This window comes from Equus caballus, chromosome 3 (assembly GCF_041296265.1).
Source record: "Equus caballus isolate H_3958 breed thoroughbred chromosome 3, TB-T2T, whole genome shotgun sequence".
In the NCBI taxonomy this organism is placed as follows: Eukaryota; Metazoa; Chordata; class Mammalia; order Perissodactyla; family Equidae; genus Equus; species Equus caballus.
Window position 1 is genome coordinate 25,051,976 of NC_091686.1, and position 23,439 is coordinate 25,075,414.

General features: G+C 37.0%; 1 protein-coding gene across 2 annotated transcripts in view; it reads left to right on the top strand.

Annotated features, from left to right (window-relative positions):
- CNTNAP4 (contactin associated protein family member 4) overlaps positions 1 to 23,439 on the top strand; it is a 263,864-nt gene that overhangs the window by 148,783 nt on the left and 91,642 nt on the right. For both annotated transcript variants that reach the window (XM_001501663.5, XM_023637349.2), the window contains exons 8-12: positions 522 to 783; positions 8,615 to 8,764; positions 13,502 to 13,673; positions 19,826 to 19,932; positions 22,408 to 22,527. In XM_001501663.5, the coding sequence (XP_001501713.2) occupies positions 522 to 783; positions 8,615 to 8,764; positions 13,502 to 13,673; positions 19,826 to 19,932; positions 22,408 to 22,527 (811 nt within the window). The remainder of the gene's footprint in view (positions 1 to 521; positions 784 to 8,614; positions 8,765 to 13,501; positions 13,674 to 19,825; positions 19,933 to 22,407; positions 22,528 to 23,439) is intronic.

Below are 23,439 nucleotides of genomic sequence, written 5' to 3' on the forward strand. Positions count from 1 at the left end.
ATAAACATATATTTAAGTGTGTGTATGTATTACTGAAACTAAGTATATATATATATATATATATATACACACACACACACACACCCCCATATGATTCAATAGGAACAGAGAAAGATATGGAAGCAAAAACAGTAGCTCATTAATATTGGTTATATTATGGAGTAAGTTAGAAGTCAAAGGAGTGAGAAAGTAAAAGATAAAAACACAGAGTTGGCTTAAATACATTTTTATTGAATGCAATTACATTCAGTTAGATGCCTTTATGAAAGGTGAGAGATGGGGAGAAAAGGATTTTGCCCAGAAAACCCAGGGAAAGAGTAGCCTGACCATAACATCACTGGATTTGCAGAAGCTTTAAGATGCATAGCAAGGATTTGGATTTTCACGTTGAAAGCAATTTGTCGTTGTTTTAAATCGAGGATAATTCGAGATCGATAAACAGTCTTTGTGACTATGTCAGCGTCGTTACTAACGCTATGTGAGAGTCGTTCTTGAAGCTTTTCCTTCTCCTTTATTCTCAGGGAAATGTGTCCTTTTCCTGTTCACAACCGCAGTCTGTGCCTGTGACTTTTCTGAGCTCCGAGAGTTACTTAGCACTGCCAGGCTCTTCTGGGGAGGAAGAGATTTCTGCCGCTTTTCAATTTCGAACCTGGAACAAGGCAGGACTTCTGCTCTTCAGCGAACTTCAGCTGGTTTCAGGGGGTCTCCTCCTCTTTCTTAATGATGGAAAACTCAAGCTGAATCTCTACCAGCCAGGAAAATTACCCAGTGACATCACAGCAGGTAATAAGTGTATTCCTGCGAGCGAAGCATATGGATTTGAAAGATTTCATTATCTCTCTCTCCCTTCTCTGTAAAATTTTATGCATAACCAAAAAATTAATATTTGTTTAATAAATGAATACTTGAGTTAATAAGATTATCAGTACTCTTCCTGAGAGGAACTCGATTCCAATTTCCTTTTAAATATGGCTCCAGCACTCGCAGTTCTTATTAACCAAAGTGATCGCTGTGGAGGGAATAGAAATTTCCTTCCATGACCATTTGCCCACACCAGATAAATCAACATATCCTGAGGAAATGTGTTATGGGACAAATGTGAAAGACTGAAATGGACCCAAAAGTTTACTGAGTGTCTTCCATGGAAAACTGGGCTTGTCTAACACAGCTATTAGTCTTATCTGGTCTGTGAGAGAAAGGGAGAGGTTTTTCTTGGATCTATATCTATATCTGTATATTAGTGTGAATGTAAAACGTAAATACTTAGTCAAAGTAACTTCACTTGCTGATGTATTCTGTACAGAGTTGATATATTTTGGGAGGATGAAAAGACTCATGAAAAGTTGCTCATTTGGCACCAAATGCAATTCTCTCCACTTCTACGCATTACGGTATCATTTCAGTGATTAGAAGTAACATAATTAAGGAGACTGTACGAGTGTCTGGAAAATTAATGTCTAATTTAGGTCAGCGCTTTGGGTGAAGGATATTTTTGTCCCTTCATTAAAATTATATAGTTCTTGACAAGAGAGCTCCATCACATTTTCATATATATGGAATAACACCCAAGCCAAGCAACTAGAGGTCACATTGGGGTAAATTGCTACATCAGTTTAATAAATGATCTTTAAAAACAATTTAAAGATGCCATCCTACTACTCCTCTGTATTAACTATGACCAAAATTAATAGAATATGACTGGGAGAGGGAAAAAAATTAAAATACAGTCAGAAACTAAATGTAAGAAAATCAAGTATATAAATGGATACACAAATGCTTAGTCTTTATGTATCTTTTTTGTTGTTCATATATCATTGCAGTTTAAGTGTTGGAGCTGAAAGTTCAATATTAATTATGATTTTTAGGAGGTACTGTGCTGTGATTTTTTTTTTTTTTCCGTGAGGAAGATTGGTCCTGAGCTAACATCTGTGCCAGTCTTCCTCTATTTTTGTATGTGGGATGCTGCCACAGCATGGCTTGAACGGTGTGTAGGTCCATGCCCAGGATCTGAACCTACGAACCTGGGGCTGCCAAAGTGGAGGGTGCGAAGTTAACCACTATGCCACTGGGCTGGCCCCCTGTGCTGTGACTTTTTAATGTGATGCTCAAAATGTGGTAGATTTGCAGCCTTGACAAAAGGAAATAAATTCATCAGTGTCATATTAAAAAGTGAGGGCCTAAGAATGTAAGCTTGCCATTAATGTGTAGTTTATTGTGATGTGTTTGACATCCTCTGAACTGGGTATATTCACAGCCTAATTTTCAGCATCTTAAAGAAACTACTTCACTACAGTATTACTGTACTGAGCCCCATGGAGCTACTTCATTTCTAAACTCTTTACCGACATGTATATTTGATAAATTACTAGGTGTAAGTCTACATAGAATACCCTGAATGATTTAAAAATCTCTAAATTAATGTTTAAATTCATATGCAATATAATCCATTATGATACCATATGACAATGCGATTGTTTTCATAGTTAAGAATAGGGAGCTTAGACTAAATAGGAATGTCAATAGCAAAATTCTTATACTGCAGATACCACAAGTAGGCCTTACCAACTCCCTACCACCATTTTTCCAGTTTCTTTTAAAATATTGATTTTTGCTAGTTTCAGTGAGGCGCATACATTTTACCTTTGAAAGTAGACTGTTTAAATGGTAGTTCGGTGGGTGGTCCATTTGTCCTCTCACAGGGAAAGATTTTCTCCTGGACACTGTTTGGTAATTAAATCAGCTGTGAGAATGTGTTATGATGACTCTTTAAAGAGAATCAAGTATTTATTGATGGATCAGTAACATATTATATTAAATCTGTCCATTTTATAAGGATGGTTCAGTTTTCTTTCTTAGTACTTATAAAATACTAATCACATGTTTTAAAAACTTAAAATTTTTATCTCTTACAGTGGAATAAAAATTAAATTGTATTGAGGAAGAACTGAATTGTGCAAATGTTTGAATTATCCGGCTACATTTTTAATGTGATGCACAGTTTTGGCAATTGTCATTTGGAATTCTTTGAAAATATTATGTCAGCCTATATCACTTTTGAAATATTAAGATATTATATTAGTCTAAATTATAAAATGTATTAGCAGTACTACAGCATCTGTCATCACACAAAATATTTTCAGTCCTTGTCACTTTTATAGATGTCAAAGCAAAAATCATTTAGATGGGATCAAAAACCCAACAAACATTACAGTTATATTTTCCTATTCAAAACAAATTCTCTGTTGTCAAATTTGGGATTTTTGCTATGGTTTTAGCATTTCTGCTGCTGCTTTTCCCTAAAGGTGAAAATCAGGCTGTAAACAAGCTTCTTGCTCCCGTGGGCAGGGCCTGCCAGGTACAGGCTTGCACAATACGAGATGCACATTTTTCATTTACTAGACATTTGTGCTTCCTGTGGCCGGCCGTGGAGTAGCCCCACCCCGGAGCAATGTTTTTTTTTAAATTCCCCTTTCTTCTCTTTCACTATTGGAATATGCCTACCTTTCAGATTATAACCTTGTCTCTCCCTTAAAGTCCACTTTCCTAAAGTGATTGGCACCAGTGACCTCCATATATTAATCTTGGCAAGAGCAATCTGGTGGGCTGGATCTTTAAGTCTGGTTAGTAGATGTAATTGGTGGAATTGGAATTCTGGGGCTGTTTCAGAGCACTGAAAGGTATTTGGAAGCAGGGAAACCCCTTCAGTTGTTCTTTGAGTAATGGCCTATGTATAATTGCCTTTTACACTTTTGTAAAGAGCCTACCCTTACAGCGGGGTTATTTTTTCTTTATAATTCTTACCTTATGGATGTCTATTATAGTCTTACGGGAGGGTGATGGTGGCTAAGCTGTCACCATATTTCTGTAGCAATTTAGGACTGGTACTTGAAGAATATGTACAAGAGGGAGCACATAGAAACCTTTTTCTTCCTGCTGTATTTTGTGTGTTTATGTGGTTTGGACCTGAGAGAGAGAGAAAGGGGGAGCGGAGGGGGAGGGAAACGGGGAGGGGGAGGGAGAGACAGAAGGAGGTGTAGGAGGAGGAGAAAAAGAAGGAGAAAAGGGAGAGAGAGAAATGGAGAGGGAGAGATTTCTAGTAAACAACTCGATTCTCTCCTGCTACCTACAACTGCAAACGCTTCCATTTATTCTTCCGTTCCTCCATTGGAATTGTCAGTGTTTCCCACCTAAAGGCCACAGTGATCACCCTGTAATCAAACGAGTTGAGTTTATCGCTTATTGCAACAAGGGAACACACATCCTGGGAAGGCCTGGAGTGTCTCAATACAAGGTGTTAAGGATGACTTATTATAGGATTTTGGGTAGTGTTAACTGATTTGTGGGGATGTTTCAAGGAAGTGGAAAATTGCTCTGGATTAAATGCTGTCAGAAGCTGAGGGTAACTGTATGATTAGCTATCTTTGTAAATCTTATCTAGAAGTTTGGAAGAATGAAATAAGGCTAAGGCTGTAATTGGTAAATAACAACAACAAAAAATTACTTGTCGTTCATATTATCCAAGGGAGAATAGTTTGGTCTTTTTGTGGTTTGCACAGTATCCTTGCTTAGGATGCTTGTCTGTGCTTAGGCAAGATTATAAAGTAGCCTTGATTATTGTTTTGGCCCAGTTTCATTGTCGTCACAGAGTGACCTTGTCTGATATTGGCATTCTATGAGATTGTTTATGTTCAACAGGAGGACACGAAGGCCTTGCTCTGAGTACCAGCCAACTTTCACACCACCAAGGCCTCACTGAGAGTGCGAGGCCAGTTCCTAGCTGTTAGGACTGCTTTTTTCTCTCTCAAAGTTAATTGTCTATTGTGAGCAAAAAATAAGGGGACTTCCTATGCCGCAGCCAGGGAAGAGTGTGGGTTTTGGAATCAGCTCACCAGCTGGATATCACCTTGGGTAATTTGTTTATCCTCCTTGAGCCTCATTTTCTCCACTTAAAAATAATAATAGCTGTGTTGAAGATTAAATGACACAATGCATATAAAGCACACGGTCCCTGTTATGAATAAATAATTCAATAAACTGTTATTATTATTATTTTATTATTATAATAACAACATGCCCCTCCTCCAGACTCAAAAGTTATGAGTGGTGGGAGCAGTGTAGTAGGATTAGCATTTAGTTACCTAATGTCGTGCAAGAAAAGTACAAATGCTAGCCTGGGAAAAGATCAACATTTAAAACTCTAAGTATTGTTTCTCCTGAGCGTGTATTGCTTTTCTATCATCGTAAAGTCAAAAAATCGTAAGTTGAACCATCATGAGGTGGGGACAGTCTGTCCTTAAAAAAAAGATTTTGATTAAAAAATTATCCTTTTTATTATGTAGAATTAGGTGAAATGAATTAAATGGTTCTTCCATTATTTAATTTGAGTAATAAATTCCACTGATGGGTATTAAGTCTTCTCATCATAGGTGAATGATGTCTGGGGCCGGCCCCGTGGCCAAGTAGTTAAGTTCGCGTGCTCTGCTTCTGTAGCCCAGGGTTTCGCTGGTTCGGATCCTGGGTGCGGACATGGCCCCACTTGTCAGACCATGCTGAGGCAGTGCCCCACACAGCACAATGAGAGGCACTCACGACTAGAATATACAACTATGTACTGGGAGGCTTTGGGGAGAAGAAGAGAAAAAAATAAAAGAAGATTGGCAACAGATAGCTCAGGTGCCAATCTTAAAAAAAAAAAATAAGTGAATGATGTCTATTAAATGAGGGTCTCCTACAAACACAGAATAACTTCGTAACCTGCTAGCTGGTTCGGTGGGTGCATTTAACTGTGTCAAATTACAGAGTGGGTTGTCCTGGCGGTCGTTTGTTCTTGATCTAAATCGGCTTCTGTACTGACAGAAGATGTCCCTGAGCCTTTGACTTAATCCTGCTACCCGCCTAACCCTGCAGTTATCTGGAACATTGCTACTTAAATGTGGTCCCTGGACTAGCACTGGGTCAGTGAAATACTCCTTACTAAGATGGGTATAAAAATTGAGATTAGGGCGAGCCCCCTGGCCTAATGGTTAAGGTTGGTGCACTCCACTTTGGTGGCCTGGGTTCGGTTCCTGGGTGTGGACCTACACCACTCGTCTGTCAGTGGCCATGCTGTGATGACAGCTCACATACAAAAAGAGCAAGATTGGCAGTGGATATTAGCTCAGGGAGAATCTTCCTCAGGAAAAAAATTGAGATTACGCTCTTAGAAGCTGATAGAGCGATAAGATTATTGTCACAAGATCTAAGTACATAGTCAGTGGGCTTGCATTTATATGTCTTTATTTAATTTTTTAGTAATTCATTTTTATTGAATTTTTTTAAAGTATCAGTCTGCAATAGATCAGAAAAGAAAATGTTCACCACCACAGGTAGTTGGAGAAGAGCCATCCTAAAGCAATGGAAAGCCTAAGATGAAATAATGGGAGTAAAGTCGCGTATATAGGCACATCCACGCTTTGACGTAGAGCTGGTAGGAGACGTGGACAGGGCAGGGAGAGTGGGTAGTGTCTGTATGTGTGACGCAAAACTCAATACAAGGATTTTCACTCTAAATGTATCCTCTAGAGGAAGCACTGGATGACAAATCTGGGACATTTGATTTATTTTAGTCCAATCTCATACCGTCAGGGATTATATAACTCTATTCAGCTATCTATTTCAGAGTCCAATCTTAGAAAATGTGTCTAAAAGTATCTAACCTCCATCCTTCATTTTTCAGTTTTTAGGTCTTTCTCATCATCTTTCACAAACCAAAGCAGAGTTGGGTCTTTGGAAATCTTTTTTGCTTCATGGATATAATGTAAAAATGAGCTCTGGTGCCCAGGCTGGAATTTGTGTTACACTAAATAAGTCCAGGGCAAAGAGCTTCATCGTCTAAGGGAGCTTCCTTGCATTTTCTGTCTGAAAGCCTGTGGTCAAAAATAGCTGGGGAAATAAAGAAATTGCAAGTATTATCAGATCCATGACTTTTTGGTTTAATAGAGTACTTACATTTTTTCCACTAATTTGATCTGCAAAATCATACAGAGTTGAATATTCAATGGATGTAAATAAACCTTACAGGTAAATACACAATAGAGATGCTTAGATTCCACCTGTCTGCTGAGTATTTAACCACAGAGCCCCTGGTAGGCTTACTTCCCTTTAAGAGGGAAAATACACATCATCTCATGGATTCACGACACTGGGACTGCCTTAGAAGGGACTAGAGATTGTTTTTTAGAGGCAATAAGAAAACTGATTTTTTATTATAGCAACTTTTGGTTATATATATAAACCTGTAAAATACAGAAAAAATATAAATATGAATAAAAACAACCGCAATTTTCTTGCATGCAATAATTACTGTTTATATATAAGATATTTCCTTTCAGTCCTTTTCCATATTTATCCAAAAATTAGGAATATAATTGGAATCATATATAGAGAGTCGATTCTCATTATTTGCAATAGTTATTATGTTTTCTAAAGTTGTTGTGAACACTGAATTAGCAAATACTGAATCATTGCTCCTAGAGGAAAGACCGGGTTAGGTTCCTGCAAGCCTCTGGTCACAACATTTTTGTCAACCAATCAATACATAAAACCTTGTTTTATGTGTGCTTCTGTTTAAAGACACCTTATGTGATATATATTGTTGATTCAGTAACATTGAACTCATGACCAACAGCACTATAACTCAGTATAACTCATGTTAGATGACGAAGGTTATCTAACACATATATTTTCTCCATGAGGCACCTCGCAGCCTTCTTGCATTTAGGAACACTAGACAGTACTTCCTCACTGTGCTTCAGGGCCCTTTAAATGGCAAGATCATCAACAAAAAGCACAAAAATTTAAAAAACTTGTTTACACAGGAGAGCTGAAACAAGAAGCATGCCCTCGTTTCATCTCAGCTGGAAACACGTGTCAGTCAACTCAAATTTTTCTCTGCTCTACACATTTCTTTGAATGATTTCAAAAGTATCCCAAGTATTGATTTGGGGGTTACAGATAAATTCTGGCAAGAGGTGAATTTGCAAGTATGGATTCTGCAAATTATGAGGGTGAACTGTGTAAATAGGATTTTACACACTACTTTATTTTTTAACTTTGCATTTTACTGGTGAACTTTCAATATTCATTATAGTTTCTTCAAATATTTTTGTCATGGTTGACTTCATATACTTTGGTAAATATTCTACTCTAATATTATAAAAGATGACTACATAGAAGTATAAAAAAAAGCAGATAAATCATTTTATCGAGTAGAATTTGGGAAAATATCTGTGCTCTTCCCAAGCCCCTCCGCATGAAAGATAAATTACATGATAAATTACATGATAAAGTTAGTCCATGCCAAATACTTGAAAGATTTTTAACCATTTAGGATTGTCCAAAGTTGGGATTTTTTTTCTCTCTGTGGTGGCCCTAAGAAAGGAAGACTATAATGCACCATTTTCCCCATAGAGGGTGCTGAGTTCCCACCTGCCTGCCTTTTCTCTCTTCCTTTATGTTTCCTTTTAATAGGTCTGAGTGTTGTACTTGATTGAATGATGTGTTTATTGCTGTTTCTAACCAACTTCACTCAATGTTCGCTGTTGAGATCTCTTTTAACCGATCTTATCTCCCCCAGGTGCTGGATTAAATGATGGGCAGTGGCATTCCATCTCCTTATCTGCCAAAAGGCATCATCTGAGTGTGGTGGTGGATGGCCAGCTGACTTCTGTTGCTCCTTCCCTGGGGCCTGAGCAGATTTATTCAGGTGGAACCTATTATTTTGGAGGTAAGAGAAGAGGTCAGGCCATATGGGCAATTGAACCATATTTGCAGTTACTACCCCTGTGTCTTGGGGAAGTCATCCTGTTTTCACCTGGGTCAATGCTACAGAATAATTTCTCACTTTCTTTGAACATGGAAATGTGGACAGGATCAAGATGACAAATTGTGACCTAAAATGCATTTCTTTGAGGTGGACTGACTTATGTTTGCAATTTCAATAATGAGCTTGATTGCAAATGGGCCACCCTCTTCAGTTCTTGCTTTCAAATTTTGTTATATTTTCCTAATGTTAAATGGTCCTTATATGCCTTTTTCTGATTTTATGGGCTGATTTTATTGCAGTGTTTTCCTGATCATGCCTCTTAGGTCCTCTGGAGCATCCTTATTGCTTTCCTACTGCCCAAAGCAGGAGGGCAATATTATGTCAATGAACAAATAATCTAACTTAATTAGCCATAGAAATCTCTCCTCATTGCTGAGTAATAACGCACTGATACATTTGATGACATTACAGCCATCAGCCATCAACACCAGGCCTCTCTCTCAGAGAACAAAAACAAATGAAGCCTCTACCTGCCCATTGGATATCTGATTGACCTAAAAGCTTGGAAAAGGAAATCTTGGAAATAGAAATGAATCTTTAGCACTGGAAAATTAAAATAAAATGTTCTTTGCCGTTAGGAAGGCAAAATTGTAAAACCGTTAGTGGTAAGACTTACTTCTAATCATCACTTGAGTTGTTTCTTATTGTTGTTATTTTCGATTTTAATAGTTACTTCTGTCTGCAATCACTTTTGAATTTGGTGGAAGTAGCCCAATCTTTATTATTCATCAGTAAAATACTAATTACTTTCTAGGAATTGACGGTAAGCACACAGACCATCAATCATTCTTCTGTTATTGAGAGCAAACAAACAAACGAAAGACCCAACATAAACCATTACCGTGACAGTCAGCAGAGTGCCAACAATCTTAAAAGATATAATTGCTTCCTTTGGTGAGATTTGCTCATTTCCACACCAAGATGTTTATAAAACCTTGTGGAATATATGATTGATTTTATGACAGTCCATAAGAACACATTCCTTTAATGAATGGTAAAATATATAGAACAACTTAAACAAGAGCTTTCACTTCAAAGGAAAAGATTTAGAAGCCCTAAAAAGAGATACGAAAAAAAGAGGCATATTGTGAAATGTGCAAAAACAAAAGACTGGATAAAAATAGCAGACTGGATAAAAGTTCAAATCATTAAAATAGAATCATTCTGAAAGTATTTTACGTCCTTCATGTTCAGAGTTAACGATGCCTACCTATTTTTTGTAGAAACTTTGCTTGCTTTATTTATACTATAGTATTATTTTATTGTGAAATATATCACGTGTGCATTCTATTTTGCTTATTTTTCTTATGATACATATGATATACACCGTTATATCTGAATAAACTTTAGCTTTTTGAATAGTTTTAGATTTACCAAAAAGTTGCAAAGATATACAGCAAATTCCCACATATCCCATAGCCAGTTTCCTCTCTTGTTCACATCTCACACCATATATGCTTTTTAAAGAATACTAATTATTTTTTTAAAATACACATCTACACGTGCCTTCCCAAGCTTAGAAAGATAATATTGCCAACGCCCTATTTGTCCCTCCAGGATCACATCATCTCCCCAGGTAAACTTGATTTTGAATTCAGGATTTATTCTTCTCCTCGTGTTCTTTATAATTGGAGATCTATTAAAGTGTCCCTAAGTTCCTAAACAATAAACTGTGGAACCTTCCATAATAAAATTCAAACTTCAGGAGTCTTTAAAAAAAATAACCAATCTCAATTTTACTTAGGTGTCTCTGTTTATTAATCATCTTCTCTATCAGCATCCTTCAGCACCAGAATATGTTTGGCGTGAGATTCTGCTGAGCACTAAATACATGCCCTGCAAACTCCAGGGCACCCGAACATTTCCAGGGCTGGGAGCAAGGGTCCAAAAGAGAGCAGGAGGCCTTCTGCTGCCCCACCTCACCCTCCTCCTCCCAGCCTGTGCCTCCAGATACTGGTAGAGGGGGTTCCCCTATGGAAGCCCGCTTAGGACTTTTGGGCTGGGAATTCTAGATTCTGGGAGTGGACTACAGGGGAGAGGGTTCGAGCAGGCTCATCACCTTCCCTGATGAGGCCTCCTGGGGCCTGGGCCAAAGCGTGCCTGGAGGAGGGCTAGAATAGAATCCTAAAGTGCAGGACTGGCCCTGGGGCCCCAGTTGCCTAAGTGGGGTCACCAGCTCTTCCCAATTTTGGCAATGAAAGCCCAGAGTCCCAGCGCAAACTCCGACAGTTGGTCACCTTTTATCTAGGTCAAGTCTTTTCTTGGGTAGTTAGTTCTTCAGCCAGTTTACCTAATTCAGGTAAGTAAACATCCCATGTTCTGAGACACTTCCCGTCAGTTCTCCTTCACTTCTCTCTCAGTTCAACTGCAAGTTTCCAGTTATCTTAGTGGCTGCAATGCCCCACTGCAAAGGAGCATCTGTTCCAACAGCCTGGATTGTCTTTCCCTTCAATGCCAGTCTTGAGAGTGACTGTCATGTTGGAAGAGTGCACTGTTTCTGGACTCACAGTGTCCTACATATGCCATGCCAAATTCTACTCTCTGTCCGTCAGTTTTCACTTTTTCTCCCCCCAAAATGAGTGCTTTTCAAAAAGCCAGACTGCATTGTGCTCTACTTTTATCATTTATAAATTATGAATTTTAAATCTGAGCTCTCCAGACTGAGGATGGATGAATGTCTAATTTCTGTATATTCCTCTGTGCAGTCTTTGTGCTATTGAATAACACACTGTGTAGTGCAAGCTGGAGATCGCAAATTGTGTGCAGAGTTCTTACACTCCTGCTTGTGTGAGTCAAACATTCTCCATCCACTGAACTGGCTACACCACCATGAAGTCAAATCCGACGTCTCACTCCTGGCACAGTGACACACAGTGATAATTTATCTGTCATCCTCAGAGGTGCTTAACATGCTGACTGCCTCTGGTAATGGATCCAGCCATTAATTCAGCATTAAATATTCCCCAGAAATCTTCACATTTTAGAACTTTCATCTCAAATGGGTTCAGTGCTGAGCTTCCCTCTGCTATTGCCTTCTATTAAATTGTGGATGCCTGTTATCATAGGCTAATGAGACTGACCTGGCTTGAACCCTTCTTTGTTCTTAGAATCTCTTGCTTATTAAACATGGTAGCTAGGGCTATGAAGTGCCTCATGATATGATGCTGTGCTTTCTGTAAAGTTCCCTGACCTTTCCTGGTGACTATGAGTTTGCTTAGTTTTGTTCCCCACAGGCATATTGCACAATTTATTTTATTCTGAAATAGTTTGAAATGTGTCAGGAAACGCTACCTGGAGAAAAGGAGATTAGCAGAACTGTTTATATTCCTGGCATGTTGTAATTGCCCCCAAATATGATTGAACTGTTGTCCTCTCAGTTTTTATTTTAACATTGTTAATTGGTTAATAAGTCATCTAGAAAACATATTGAGATTATAGTAACCATATCCTACATCACAGAAGAATTTTAAGCACTGAAAATGCGTGTAGTGCCAAGTACAATAAATTGATACTAAAAATCTTTCATCACCTTTTCTTGAGATGTTAAATTTGAAATTTCACAGTTAAAATATAATATTTCAATGTGCCTGATAACAGTTTTAAATATGAATGCTGGCCTTTACTTGCCATGTAAATGTATTTTGCTAGGCAAACAAAACATTAGGGGAAAGATCCTCAGTAAAAATATTTCGTTATAATGGAAGTTCCAAGGTAGAAAACTAACATGGATTGTACCAGAATTAGGAAATTACTGATTGATTTCTTATTCTTTGAAATTGGGATAGTGGTTGAAAACTGTAACGGCAAAGAAAGATTAATGAAAAATACATAAATATAATATATGTGTTTATACGCCATAAAATTATTTATTTCACTTGAATAGAGAAACACTTAAAGCATCGTTAAGTGCTAGACAATAATGGTTGATATTATATTTCTTTATTACCTAAATAATTAGACACTAGTCTTAGATAAATGTCTGAAAACCAGTATAAGTGGAACATTCTTTTATGGGGCAAAGAATAAATAAAATCAAATAGTGAAATGTTTTGGACGTTAAGATGTAATGATTTATTAAAATGTGTGTATATGTGGCTCTTATATGCATATGAAAATAAAGCATTTAATTAAATAAAATAGTTGGTAATTTTATTCCAAGTCAATATAACTCCTTTGTCAAATAGCTTTAAAAACAAAGGTATTTCACCATTATTGATTTACCTTTTCTTATCTACGGTGCACATTTTCATCCCTTATGCTCTTCTTTTTTGTGTTCCAAAAGGCTAAGTTTTTGTGTTTAAGTGGTATATAGCTGAATACTGCTGGCTATCATGTTTCGGGTTCTGGAGCTAATAAGCATATTTAAAAAATTTGGAGCAAGTTAACATCCTTGCACATAATTACTAAAACAGTAATAATTTCTTATGAATCCCATGATAATAAAAAGAAATACTTTGTATGAATTGCAATTTATAATTTAGATCAAATGAATGATGACTTCAATGGGCTTTTTCTCCTTTGAATTCTAAGAAATAATCAAATGCCTATTTTATTTTTTAACGAAGTATTTTATGATACTGAATCCTGATTTATTATGATGTCTCCTGGTTTTACTTTGTTTTGTTTTGTTTTTCTCAGGTTGCCCTGGCAACAGCTTTGGATCCAAGTGTAAAAATCCGCCTGGTGGATTTCAGGGCTGTATGAGACTCATCTCGATCAGTAACAAGGCTGTAGATCTGATTTCAGTTCAGCAGGGGTCCCTTGGGAACTTCAGTGACCTTCAGATAGACTCATGTGGAATCACAGACAGGTAAGGACAATTTCATTCCTTTATGTCGACATGTACGTTTTCAAACTTTTCGCAGCAGATTGAAATTCATATATAAAAATGAACATTTTTTTCTCCCTCTTTCCCACCATCATCTGTTCCACAGGAAATGGATTATATATTTACTTTGGAAATAAGGACAATATGCCTTTAGTTTTATACTTCATGTTTGCAATGATTAAGTTTAGATAGAAGTCATATGACCGTGTTATTTACATGTACACATGCTAACAATTCACAAAAGATAATGTTGATGCTGCTATAATTTTAGGTAGGTAAAAATGTAACAAAAATATGTCATTAGACTCAATGGATAAGGTCACGCTCAGTGATATTGATCATCAGGTACCGATAAGTCAGAGACCCATCTGCTTAGTTATCACACTGGCTTTTACTTCCCTGACAGCTGAATCATATTTTCAGAGGCTTAGGGATTTAACTGGTTGCTGTGCTCCCAATGTGTGCCTTTAACAACCCATTGCTATCTTCTCTGCGGGGAAAATGGAAAGAAACCTCTCCTCTGGAAAATTTTGGAGCCATAGTATTGATCAAGGTGTAAGGCTGATCCCATAGTTTCAATAGGAACCCTAGTATAGGACGTAAGAGTGCGAGATTTGGGAGTTAATTGTAGAGGGCGAGCCACTTTTAAAATAATAATTGATAGTTAATAATTTAATAGTATTTTTAGGCATGGGCAACATTAGCCAAATAATCTTGCCAGTCATGCTTTATTTTCAAGGCTGTTAATTTTAATTATTGAGTTCAATGGAACGTCACGGCCACTATAGATTTAAAAAAACTACACAGAGTGACAAACTTAGCCCCTATCCTGTAGTAGCGTTCAGTATATATTTTGAATAAATACATAAATTCTGAGTTTTAAAAATACTTTTCATTTGTGTGAAAGCTTTTATCCACATAAACACATCTGTTTATATCTGATAGACCGTTTAATCCATCAATGTCTGTGGTGCCTATTTTGAACACTAATGGATATTGTTTTTGTGTAGAAAAAAATAATTATAAACTTCTTTAGCAATGGATTAGATGGACATCACTTCCTGTCTATGAATATGCATTTATTTATTTAACCCAATTTGTAGATAAAATGATTCTATTATGGAAGGTGATATGTAAAGGGATGATTTAGACAGTAAACCTCAATTGGCTTGATCTGGGGGATTAAATGACAGTGACCTTCCCCGTAGTTACAGCCACACCAGCTCTGGAACCTGAATCCTGATTTTGGGGGGGACACGTAGCCAGGCTGCCTGACCTGCTCCCTCAAGGTGGGGCTCACTTGGAGAGGTGGGGGGGCCCTGTCTCTGGGAGGTAACAGCCATCGGGGGCCACTAGAGAGGCTCAGTCATCCACAGTGAGCGGTAGAGTCATACTGACCATCCCACATCACAGAAAATTCCTTTGGTATAAGTAGATCCATACTTCTCCAGTGTGGATTTCTCTGAAGCTGCCATTTTATGTAAGGAATCCATGTTGCCTGCCTTCTGGAACTACACACTTGTAAAACAGAGTACAATACAGCACAGTTGGAGAATGTATGGCTTCAGTGCCACACCTAAAAAACAATTTTGAGAAAGAGTGAGCAAATTATGGATGGATCTAGATTACACATGTTGGTTTTTTTTTAAAGAAAACTTTATGCTAACAGTAACTCTAGCAATTTAAAAATAATAATAAAAATCAAAGTAGCTTTTATATTTGTATATCATTTAAATTTTCAAGTGTATCTCTAAACTCATTCTCTAACACTCAGAAGAAAACATATATGCATTTATTTTGGTCTTACGTGCGGTACCCATTGACATCGCTTCCAAAGCATTATTAGAATCTTATTTTTTAAAAAAACTCTGTATACCAGGCTCTATGCTAAGCACTTAACATGAATTACTATTTAAGTTTGGGTGTCTCAGTGACTGTGTGGAAGGAATATGTGAGTGTGTAAAGAGTGTGGGAATGCATATGTGAATGACCTTATCGGTGTGTGAGGGTGTGAGGACAGTGTGGATGTATGTGTGTGCATGTGTGTGCACATGTATATGGGTTAATGTGTGAGGGATTGTGTGTGTGAGGATTTGTGTATGTAAGGAGCATTTGGATATGTGAGTTTATGAGTGTGTAATGTATGTGAGAGACTTGTGCAATGACTATGTTCTAAAATTGTTTTAATTTAGTCCTCACCAAAACCCTTAGAACCTGTTCTTAGTAGTATTTTTTTTTTCTTGTAAATATGGAAACAGATGCACAGAGAGGTGAAGTAAGTTAGCTAAGATGTCTTGGCTAATAGGCAGAGACCAACGTCAAATCGAAGCCCTCTGATTCCAGGAAAGTCCCCGAAATGTCTCCCCGCCATGCCACCCAGCCCCCCTGGGTGCACGTTAATGTTTATGGTGGTTAATATTTGATCTGTGTATAATAAACACATAATTTACTGGTTCAATACATTGCAATTAAAAGCAAACAGGAGCATTAGAAATATATTTAAAAATCTGACAGGAACTTAAACAATGTAGTGTAGTTCTTTTTTTACTGTAACTAACTTTAAGTTGGATCAAACCTACATATAAAAGTGTGCATACATTTACACATATGCTCACACTGTTACACAATCATTTACACACATAAACCAACAGTCATTGCACTCTGCCTCTCATGCACACATACACACTCATATGCTCACTCACATATCCCAGAGCTCCTTACGCACACACTCCTTATACCCACATTCACATACCTCTTCGTCCCTCATTAATCCATACACGTGCACACTCACACCCTCACACACCCACACCATCTTTACACACGCATCCACCCATTTATAAGATCATTCTTACCCTCCTTACACACACATATCTTCCTTACACAAATCACTCACACACACTTATCTAGAAGCCCTCTTCTTGTCTTCTGTGGACAGGCAGGGGAGGTGGCCCTAAGTCAGGAAATCTGCGTAGGGAGTGACTGAGGGGTGAGGGCAGTCAGTCCCTCAATGGTGGTGAGGACAGAGCTGCAAAGGGAGCTGCCGACCATGGCCCCATGTGCATGTCCCCGTAACTTGGGGCAGAAACCCAGGTGGGGCTGGGGCCACGGGCAGGGGTAGGGGTGACAGTTGTTAGGGCATAAGTATTTATTAGGTTGCTTGGACCTAAACCACTTACTAAACAATACTTTTAGGTATATCTTTTGATATCAGCTTTTTGAGAATATCAACTCATTGGGGAAGGTCACCATCTCAGCCCTGACATTTCCTATGCTTCCCTGAGTGCAATAAGGCAGAGGATGTGGTGTGGCAGAGACTCCTGACAAGAATTAAGAGGCCTCTGTGTGACAGCGTTCACCATGGTGACCTCGGCAGGCCCAGCGCCTGCCTCCTGGCTTCCCAGCCTCCAGCCTTCACATCTCCATGAGGCTGTTCTCCCAGTCTGCTTCCAGCACCCAGTCCTTGGGCTTGGGCCTCAGGCCTCCATCACACCATCTTCCCTGCAGGCTGGTCCTTGTCCTCCCTCCGGTCCTTTACCCTCCCTTTCCTCTCCTCTGAGGAGCCGCGTAAGCCTGCCCTCCTTCCTTCTCCCTTATGCTGCTAACACTTGATTGGAAGATCATGCTATTATTCTGTCTCCTGTAATACTGGAGCCATGGCTTGTTTATTTGTTGGGGGGAAAGACAGGAGATAGTGCGTGAGGGGCTGGTTCTTGTTGATTTCATAGTTTTGAAGAAGGATATGAGATTTGAATTCAGGTGGTCACCATTATCCTGGGACCCATAGGTACCTAACTTTGTTTAATTTTCCTAAATGTGATAATGTTATATAGATTTTTACTTCAATATCATTAATTCCAGCCAAGTTTTACATTATGTGAAGGTCTTTTCAAATTTAAATTGGAATGGACAGGGAATCAGGATAAACCAAAAGCATACACGTCACTTCAGTTTGGGGCATGTTGATGTATGCATTTGTTCAAGTTCACAAGTAATGAAAATAATGATGGGGATGTCTAAGGAAAAGCTTTGGAGGCTACAGAAAATGGGTCAATGGATTGTTTTACTTTGTATTGGAATGACTACTGAGGAGAAAACTGTAAATATAATTGCTTAGAACATTATATGAGAATCAGTACATCATTATACAGTGTAACTTGCCAAAGGTTACGTACTAATAGTCAAACGGAACTACTGTATGATGAGTTTAAATAAAATCCACAATCCAGTCTTTCACATTGTAATTAAAAAATGTGAAAAGTCAAGTCTAACAAGAGTTGAGGAAAACGGATTCATTATCTTTCAGCAGCAGATCAAATAGAAACAGCACATGTGTCACGAAAATTAAAGATTCACTTTTTAGAATTTTAGGTATAGCCACTTATATCTGCCTCCTTTTAAAACATCCCTTGAGGTCTGTTAAAGAATAGCCTACTCTATCCTTTTTCTTTTCTGATCACCAACTAGGATTGTTATTGTTTTAATTTTTAAAAATTTCCCTCTTTCTTCTAGATTGTTACTGATTTGAAATGCTTAAAAAATTAAATACATCATGAAACAGTATTTGAATGGATTCCTGTGAATCTATAAAAATGCTGAAATATATATAAACTTAATTGGCATGGAAAGATGCCCATTATTTATTTTTGAATTCTTAAAATGCAGGTCATAAAATAACATGTATGTTATGATTATCTTTGTAAATATATACACACACGCAGATGGGTATATATTTATGGATTTATAGTGGCAATTTTTGTATAATGAGATTGTAAATTATATTTCTCCTCTATTATTTCCTGGATTGTTTGATTTCTGTATGGTGGATATCTGCTTTTTGTAATTAGGAAAAATCAATAACATTATTTTCAGTTAAAATTGGAAAAATCCTATAAGCAAAACACGAAGATCCCATCCTTAATTTTAATGAAGAAGGTGGCAGAAGCGCATCATGAATATATTCTTGACAGGTTTTGTAGTTTATTTATTTTTTTATTCTGAGATGAGTGAGAGCATTTCAAGCCTTGGTCTCAATGTATCTTTCAATGTAAATTCTAAAAAAGCATCAACAGTCGGATCAGGGCTATTTGAGTTGGTAATAGAAACTCCCCAACTTTTGATCCATGGTGCCCTACATAGTTCACTAATGTTTTCACAGTGTTCTAAGCCAAAAGATATACCTAACAGTTTCTTTTAAAAGTGGCTTAGGTCCAAACAACTTTATAAGAATTTGTGTCCTAACAATGATTTAGTAACCCTTTGAACAAGTAATATATATATAATTTGAAAAATATTTTAATTTTATTTTTAAACACAACTACTTAGTAATTGCACATGTTTACTTGTTGGGTATTGTGCAACTTTTCAAAGCTTGGGATCGCATCAGGCACTGCCACCCTCAGTTTTGTTCAACATTGATTTGACATGGTACTTGTTTTTTATCAACTACTAAAAATCCAGCTTCTCAAAGATAGGACATCATTAAGAGAAATGTGTTATGATCGAATGTTGAAATTGAACCACCTCAAGCTAGTAAGTGGTACAATGTTTGACAGATGTTGAGTATATCTGTATTTCCCTTGAAGATTTAAAATATCCTGGGAGCCCCTGTGAGTCCGATTCAGCACCCTAGTGCACCCTGACACCCTGCTTGGAATTTGTGTGTCTATACGTACACCTTCAACACTCCTGGGTGTATATGCTAACTGACTCAAGATGACTCTCCCTCCTACTTCTTTCCTTCCCTCTTCTGTATTCCCTCTTCCTTTAATTATTCAGCGTAATAAATCAATATGATTAAATGTTGTTATTTATGTAAGCTAATGATATTTTGGGCAACATATTGAATCAGTGGTATGTCGCTTAAGCCAAGAAAGGGTTCTGATGTAGTTGGACATGTTGAAAATTAAGCAGTCACAACTACCTGAGAATTGGTTGAAATCTGATGAATTTATCGATCTAAGGTTTAGTTCTCTGATTAAAGTGCCATAACGACAGACTGAATAACCATTAGTCATGTTAAATTTACTCTTTAGGTTACTGTAGACATTCTTCTTTCACATGGCCATGTATAAATGATCAATATTTTATGCTATCTCAAAATGAAAAAGAGTGACTGTGTCTGCACCTTCTTTTAGGTGTTTGCCCAACTATTGTGAACATGGCGGTGAATGCTCCCAGTCCTGGAACACCTTTCACTGCAACTGTGCAAACACTGGTTACAGGGGAGCCACTTGCCACAACTGTAAGCCAGACACACCTCCTTGTTCTTGCCTCTTCTGATTTCCTCGTTCCATCTCCCTTTTCATTGCTGTGTGTATATATGTCCATGTGTGTGCAACCATGTATTGGAATGTACAACCCTGCATTTTAGCATCCAGTTGATTTCTAGATTATCTTCAGTCTACACCTCCTTTCATAAGGTAGTCAAGGTAACTTACAGAAATAGGTGATATAAAACAGGATAGAAAAGAGAAGGCTAGCTGGCAAAGGGAAAATATATATAGAAAACAAAAGGTAGCTAAGGATGAACATAAAATACAATGCAGAATAAGTTCCTGTTAATGAGGGTAATGAGGATAAGGATGTTGGATAATGATATTAATCATAATAGTTAATTTTATTGAGTATTTTCTAAATGCCAGGTGTGGGTCTAAGTATTTTATGTGTCCCAACTCATTTAATTCTGATGACCACCTCAACCCTGCCAGAATTGAGACTGGACTCCTGGGCTCCCAGCCCTGGGGGCTCCTCAAGGGGATGATCAGAAGTCCTGTTCAGGGCTGGAGAGGGTGTGAGCAGGAGGAGCTCTGGGCTCCACCTCTTGAAGCCTCCACCAGCACAGGCAGAGTCGTTCCTGGGGCATCAACTTATATATTGGCATGCCTCAAGAGATCATGAAGAACATTTGCTGTTGCTAAAGCCGTACCTCATGTAACCAGAGGCCAAGCTACTTGACCCAGGTCACCCAGCTGGCTGCGAGACAGTATATTTTAATTTTTTATATCTCCCATCATCCCCATTGTAGCACTAACTCCAACAGAAAACTAATTGCATGTCTTTTAATTGACTCTTTATTTTTAATTGTTACCAATGACTGAATCCAAATAAAAACACAAACAGCTCTGAGGAAAAAAAATCAGATGATAAATAAATAAGGTGTTTTCATCTGTGGGCCAAATTTATCCAATCCTTGAGTTAATTTATTAGGTTCTTGAGCGGGTAGTCTAAATGGAGCTGAGGATTTTTTGCCAGTAACCATTCTAAGAAATGGGCCAGGATGACAAACCTGGTAACAGTGAAGCCATCACTATTTTCCTCATGAGTAGAGGAGGGGGCAGGGATGGGGTCTTTTAAAAGATTTTATTAGAAAACAGTATGTTAAACTGTTATGTTATAAAATGTCCAGCAATGTGCGTAAAGCAAAAGTACTTCCAATTACCCTCCTCCAATCATGTGTCCTGTCTAATACCAGCCCTCACTCCAAAGTTACATGTGAGTCTGCCTATATCTTTCAAGGAATTTATGAGCATTTGCGTGTGCGTATAGAAATGTATAAATGAACCCTTTTTATGTGCCCACACAAAATACAAATGTGACTGGAAAGCAATCCGTGCATATATTTCCATCTCTGTGATGTATAATAGCAACCAAAAAAAGCCGTCAGGTTGTGGAGGAGTGGAGAAGCAGAACTTGTATGATTATCTGCATTTTTGTAACACAGAGAAAATTAGTTACGTTGCTTCATATTATCTAAAAACTCATTAACATAATTTTGAAAAATTTAGAATAGATCAGGGAAAGACATTCAGGGGATGATTGATTTCTTATTTCACAGAATACAAAGCTTGATGGAAATTATCAGTACATTTGGCTGAGTGTTCAATGAGAGGTTGCCTCACATACAGGTCTTAATTTCAAATCTTGTACATGGCACATATGTAATTGTATAATGAAAAACACCCTATGGATCAAGACGCATTGACACCACTTGGGGGCGTAATTCATATAAATCTTTCCTCTGCTTTGAATTTTAATTATCTTGAATTCTCATTACAGAGCATTAGAGGAAGTTTCTTTTGTAAATTAATTTTAAAATTATTGATGAGGAGCTTTGTAAATTGTATTTGTTTTATGACAAAAATGATTTTTATCTATAGATAATTTTATGTGAGAAAGGAAAATAGTGACAACATTATTTAAAACTTTTCTGCTGCATAATTATTGGGTAGCAAAGATTATTTAAGGAGATTGTATGTTGTGCTTCAGATGTTGGGTTCTGAGAAGGTGGTACTAGAATTAGAAATGCTGAAATGAACGTCGAAAGATCCATTTGGATGGATGTCCAAAATGGATGTCACATTATACTTGTAAGTGTCTTAACATTAAAACACCTACTTTCTCTTTTGTTTTTGTACCTAATGTAAGAATAAACTAAATTTTCATTTTGGCTAAATAATCTCATATTCCTTTAGTGATAAAAAGAAATGCCATAACATACAACCTCATTCTTCCTTTTTCTATCTAGCCTACTTTCGTCCATATTAATTTTTTTAAAAAAGAATGAGTTTTGTTTTAAGTACGTTTTATGTTTCTCCTGGTGAGTAAGGTACATATTAAATTTCCAGACTTGGAGTATTTTATGTCCAAATTAAAATTTAAGAGATTCATTTTATCCTATGCCATTTATGATGATCCTTTTTTTTTTCCTTTTTTACAGCTATCTATGAGCAGTCATGTGAAGCCTATAAGCACAGAGGAAATACTTCAGGGTTTTACTATGTAGATTCAGATGGAAGTGGTCCCCTAGAACCATTTCTTCTATATTGCAACATGACTGGTGAGTTAATCAACTTTCATTTAATCGTTGCATTTGCATGAATGCTTTAAACACACAAAATTAAAATGAAACAAGTAGAAAGTTGCCCTAATTTGCAACTTGATTAAAATATATATTGTTCAGTAGAAAAACTTAACATAAATCTTTTAAAAATAGTTTAATGGTAATGATTTAAAATGTTATTTTCTATGCATCTGTATCTGTGTAGAACATCTAATAATAAATATATCTTATTAAGTCTCAAAACAAAAATGATAGATAATTTCTCTGAGATGATTGATACATGTGAAAGCTTTGAAAAATATTTACTTTTCAAATGTATATAAACATTAAGTTTATTCTTCTTTACCTACATATATTTAAATAGGAATTGATTGTCATGGAAAATGTGTTTGATTAAATTCAACATCCATTTGTGATAAAAGAGAAAATGAAAATTCAATAAATTACTATTAGAAAGAAATTTCCTTAATTTGTTAGAGTACCCCCAAACCTACAGCATATATCACAGTTTATGGTGAAATATTGAAAGCTTTACCCCTGTTGCCAGCATTAACACAAGGATGCCTGCTGTTACCACTCTGTTCTTTATTGTATTGGAGGTTTTAGCCAATGCAATAAAGCAAAAGAAAGAAACGAAAAATATATTTACTGGAAATGAAGAACTAAGATTCTCATTATTTGTAGATGACCAGATTATGTGTTGAGAATATTGTAAACAATCTACAGATAAACTATTAAAATTTAGTATGATCACTGGATATCAAGTTAATATAAAAATTAATTTTATTTCTGTATAACAGCAATAAACAATTAGAAAATGAAATTTTAGCAGATGCTGTTTTCGATAGCATCAAAAATGTCAAATACATGGTAATAAATTTAATGAAAGATGTGCAAGACTTCTACACA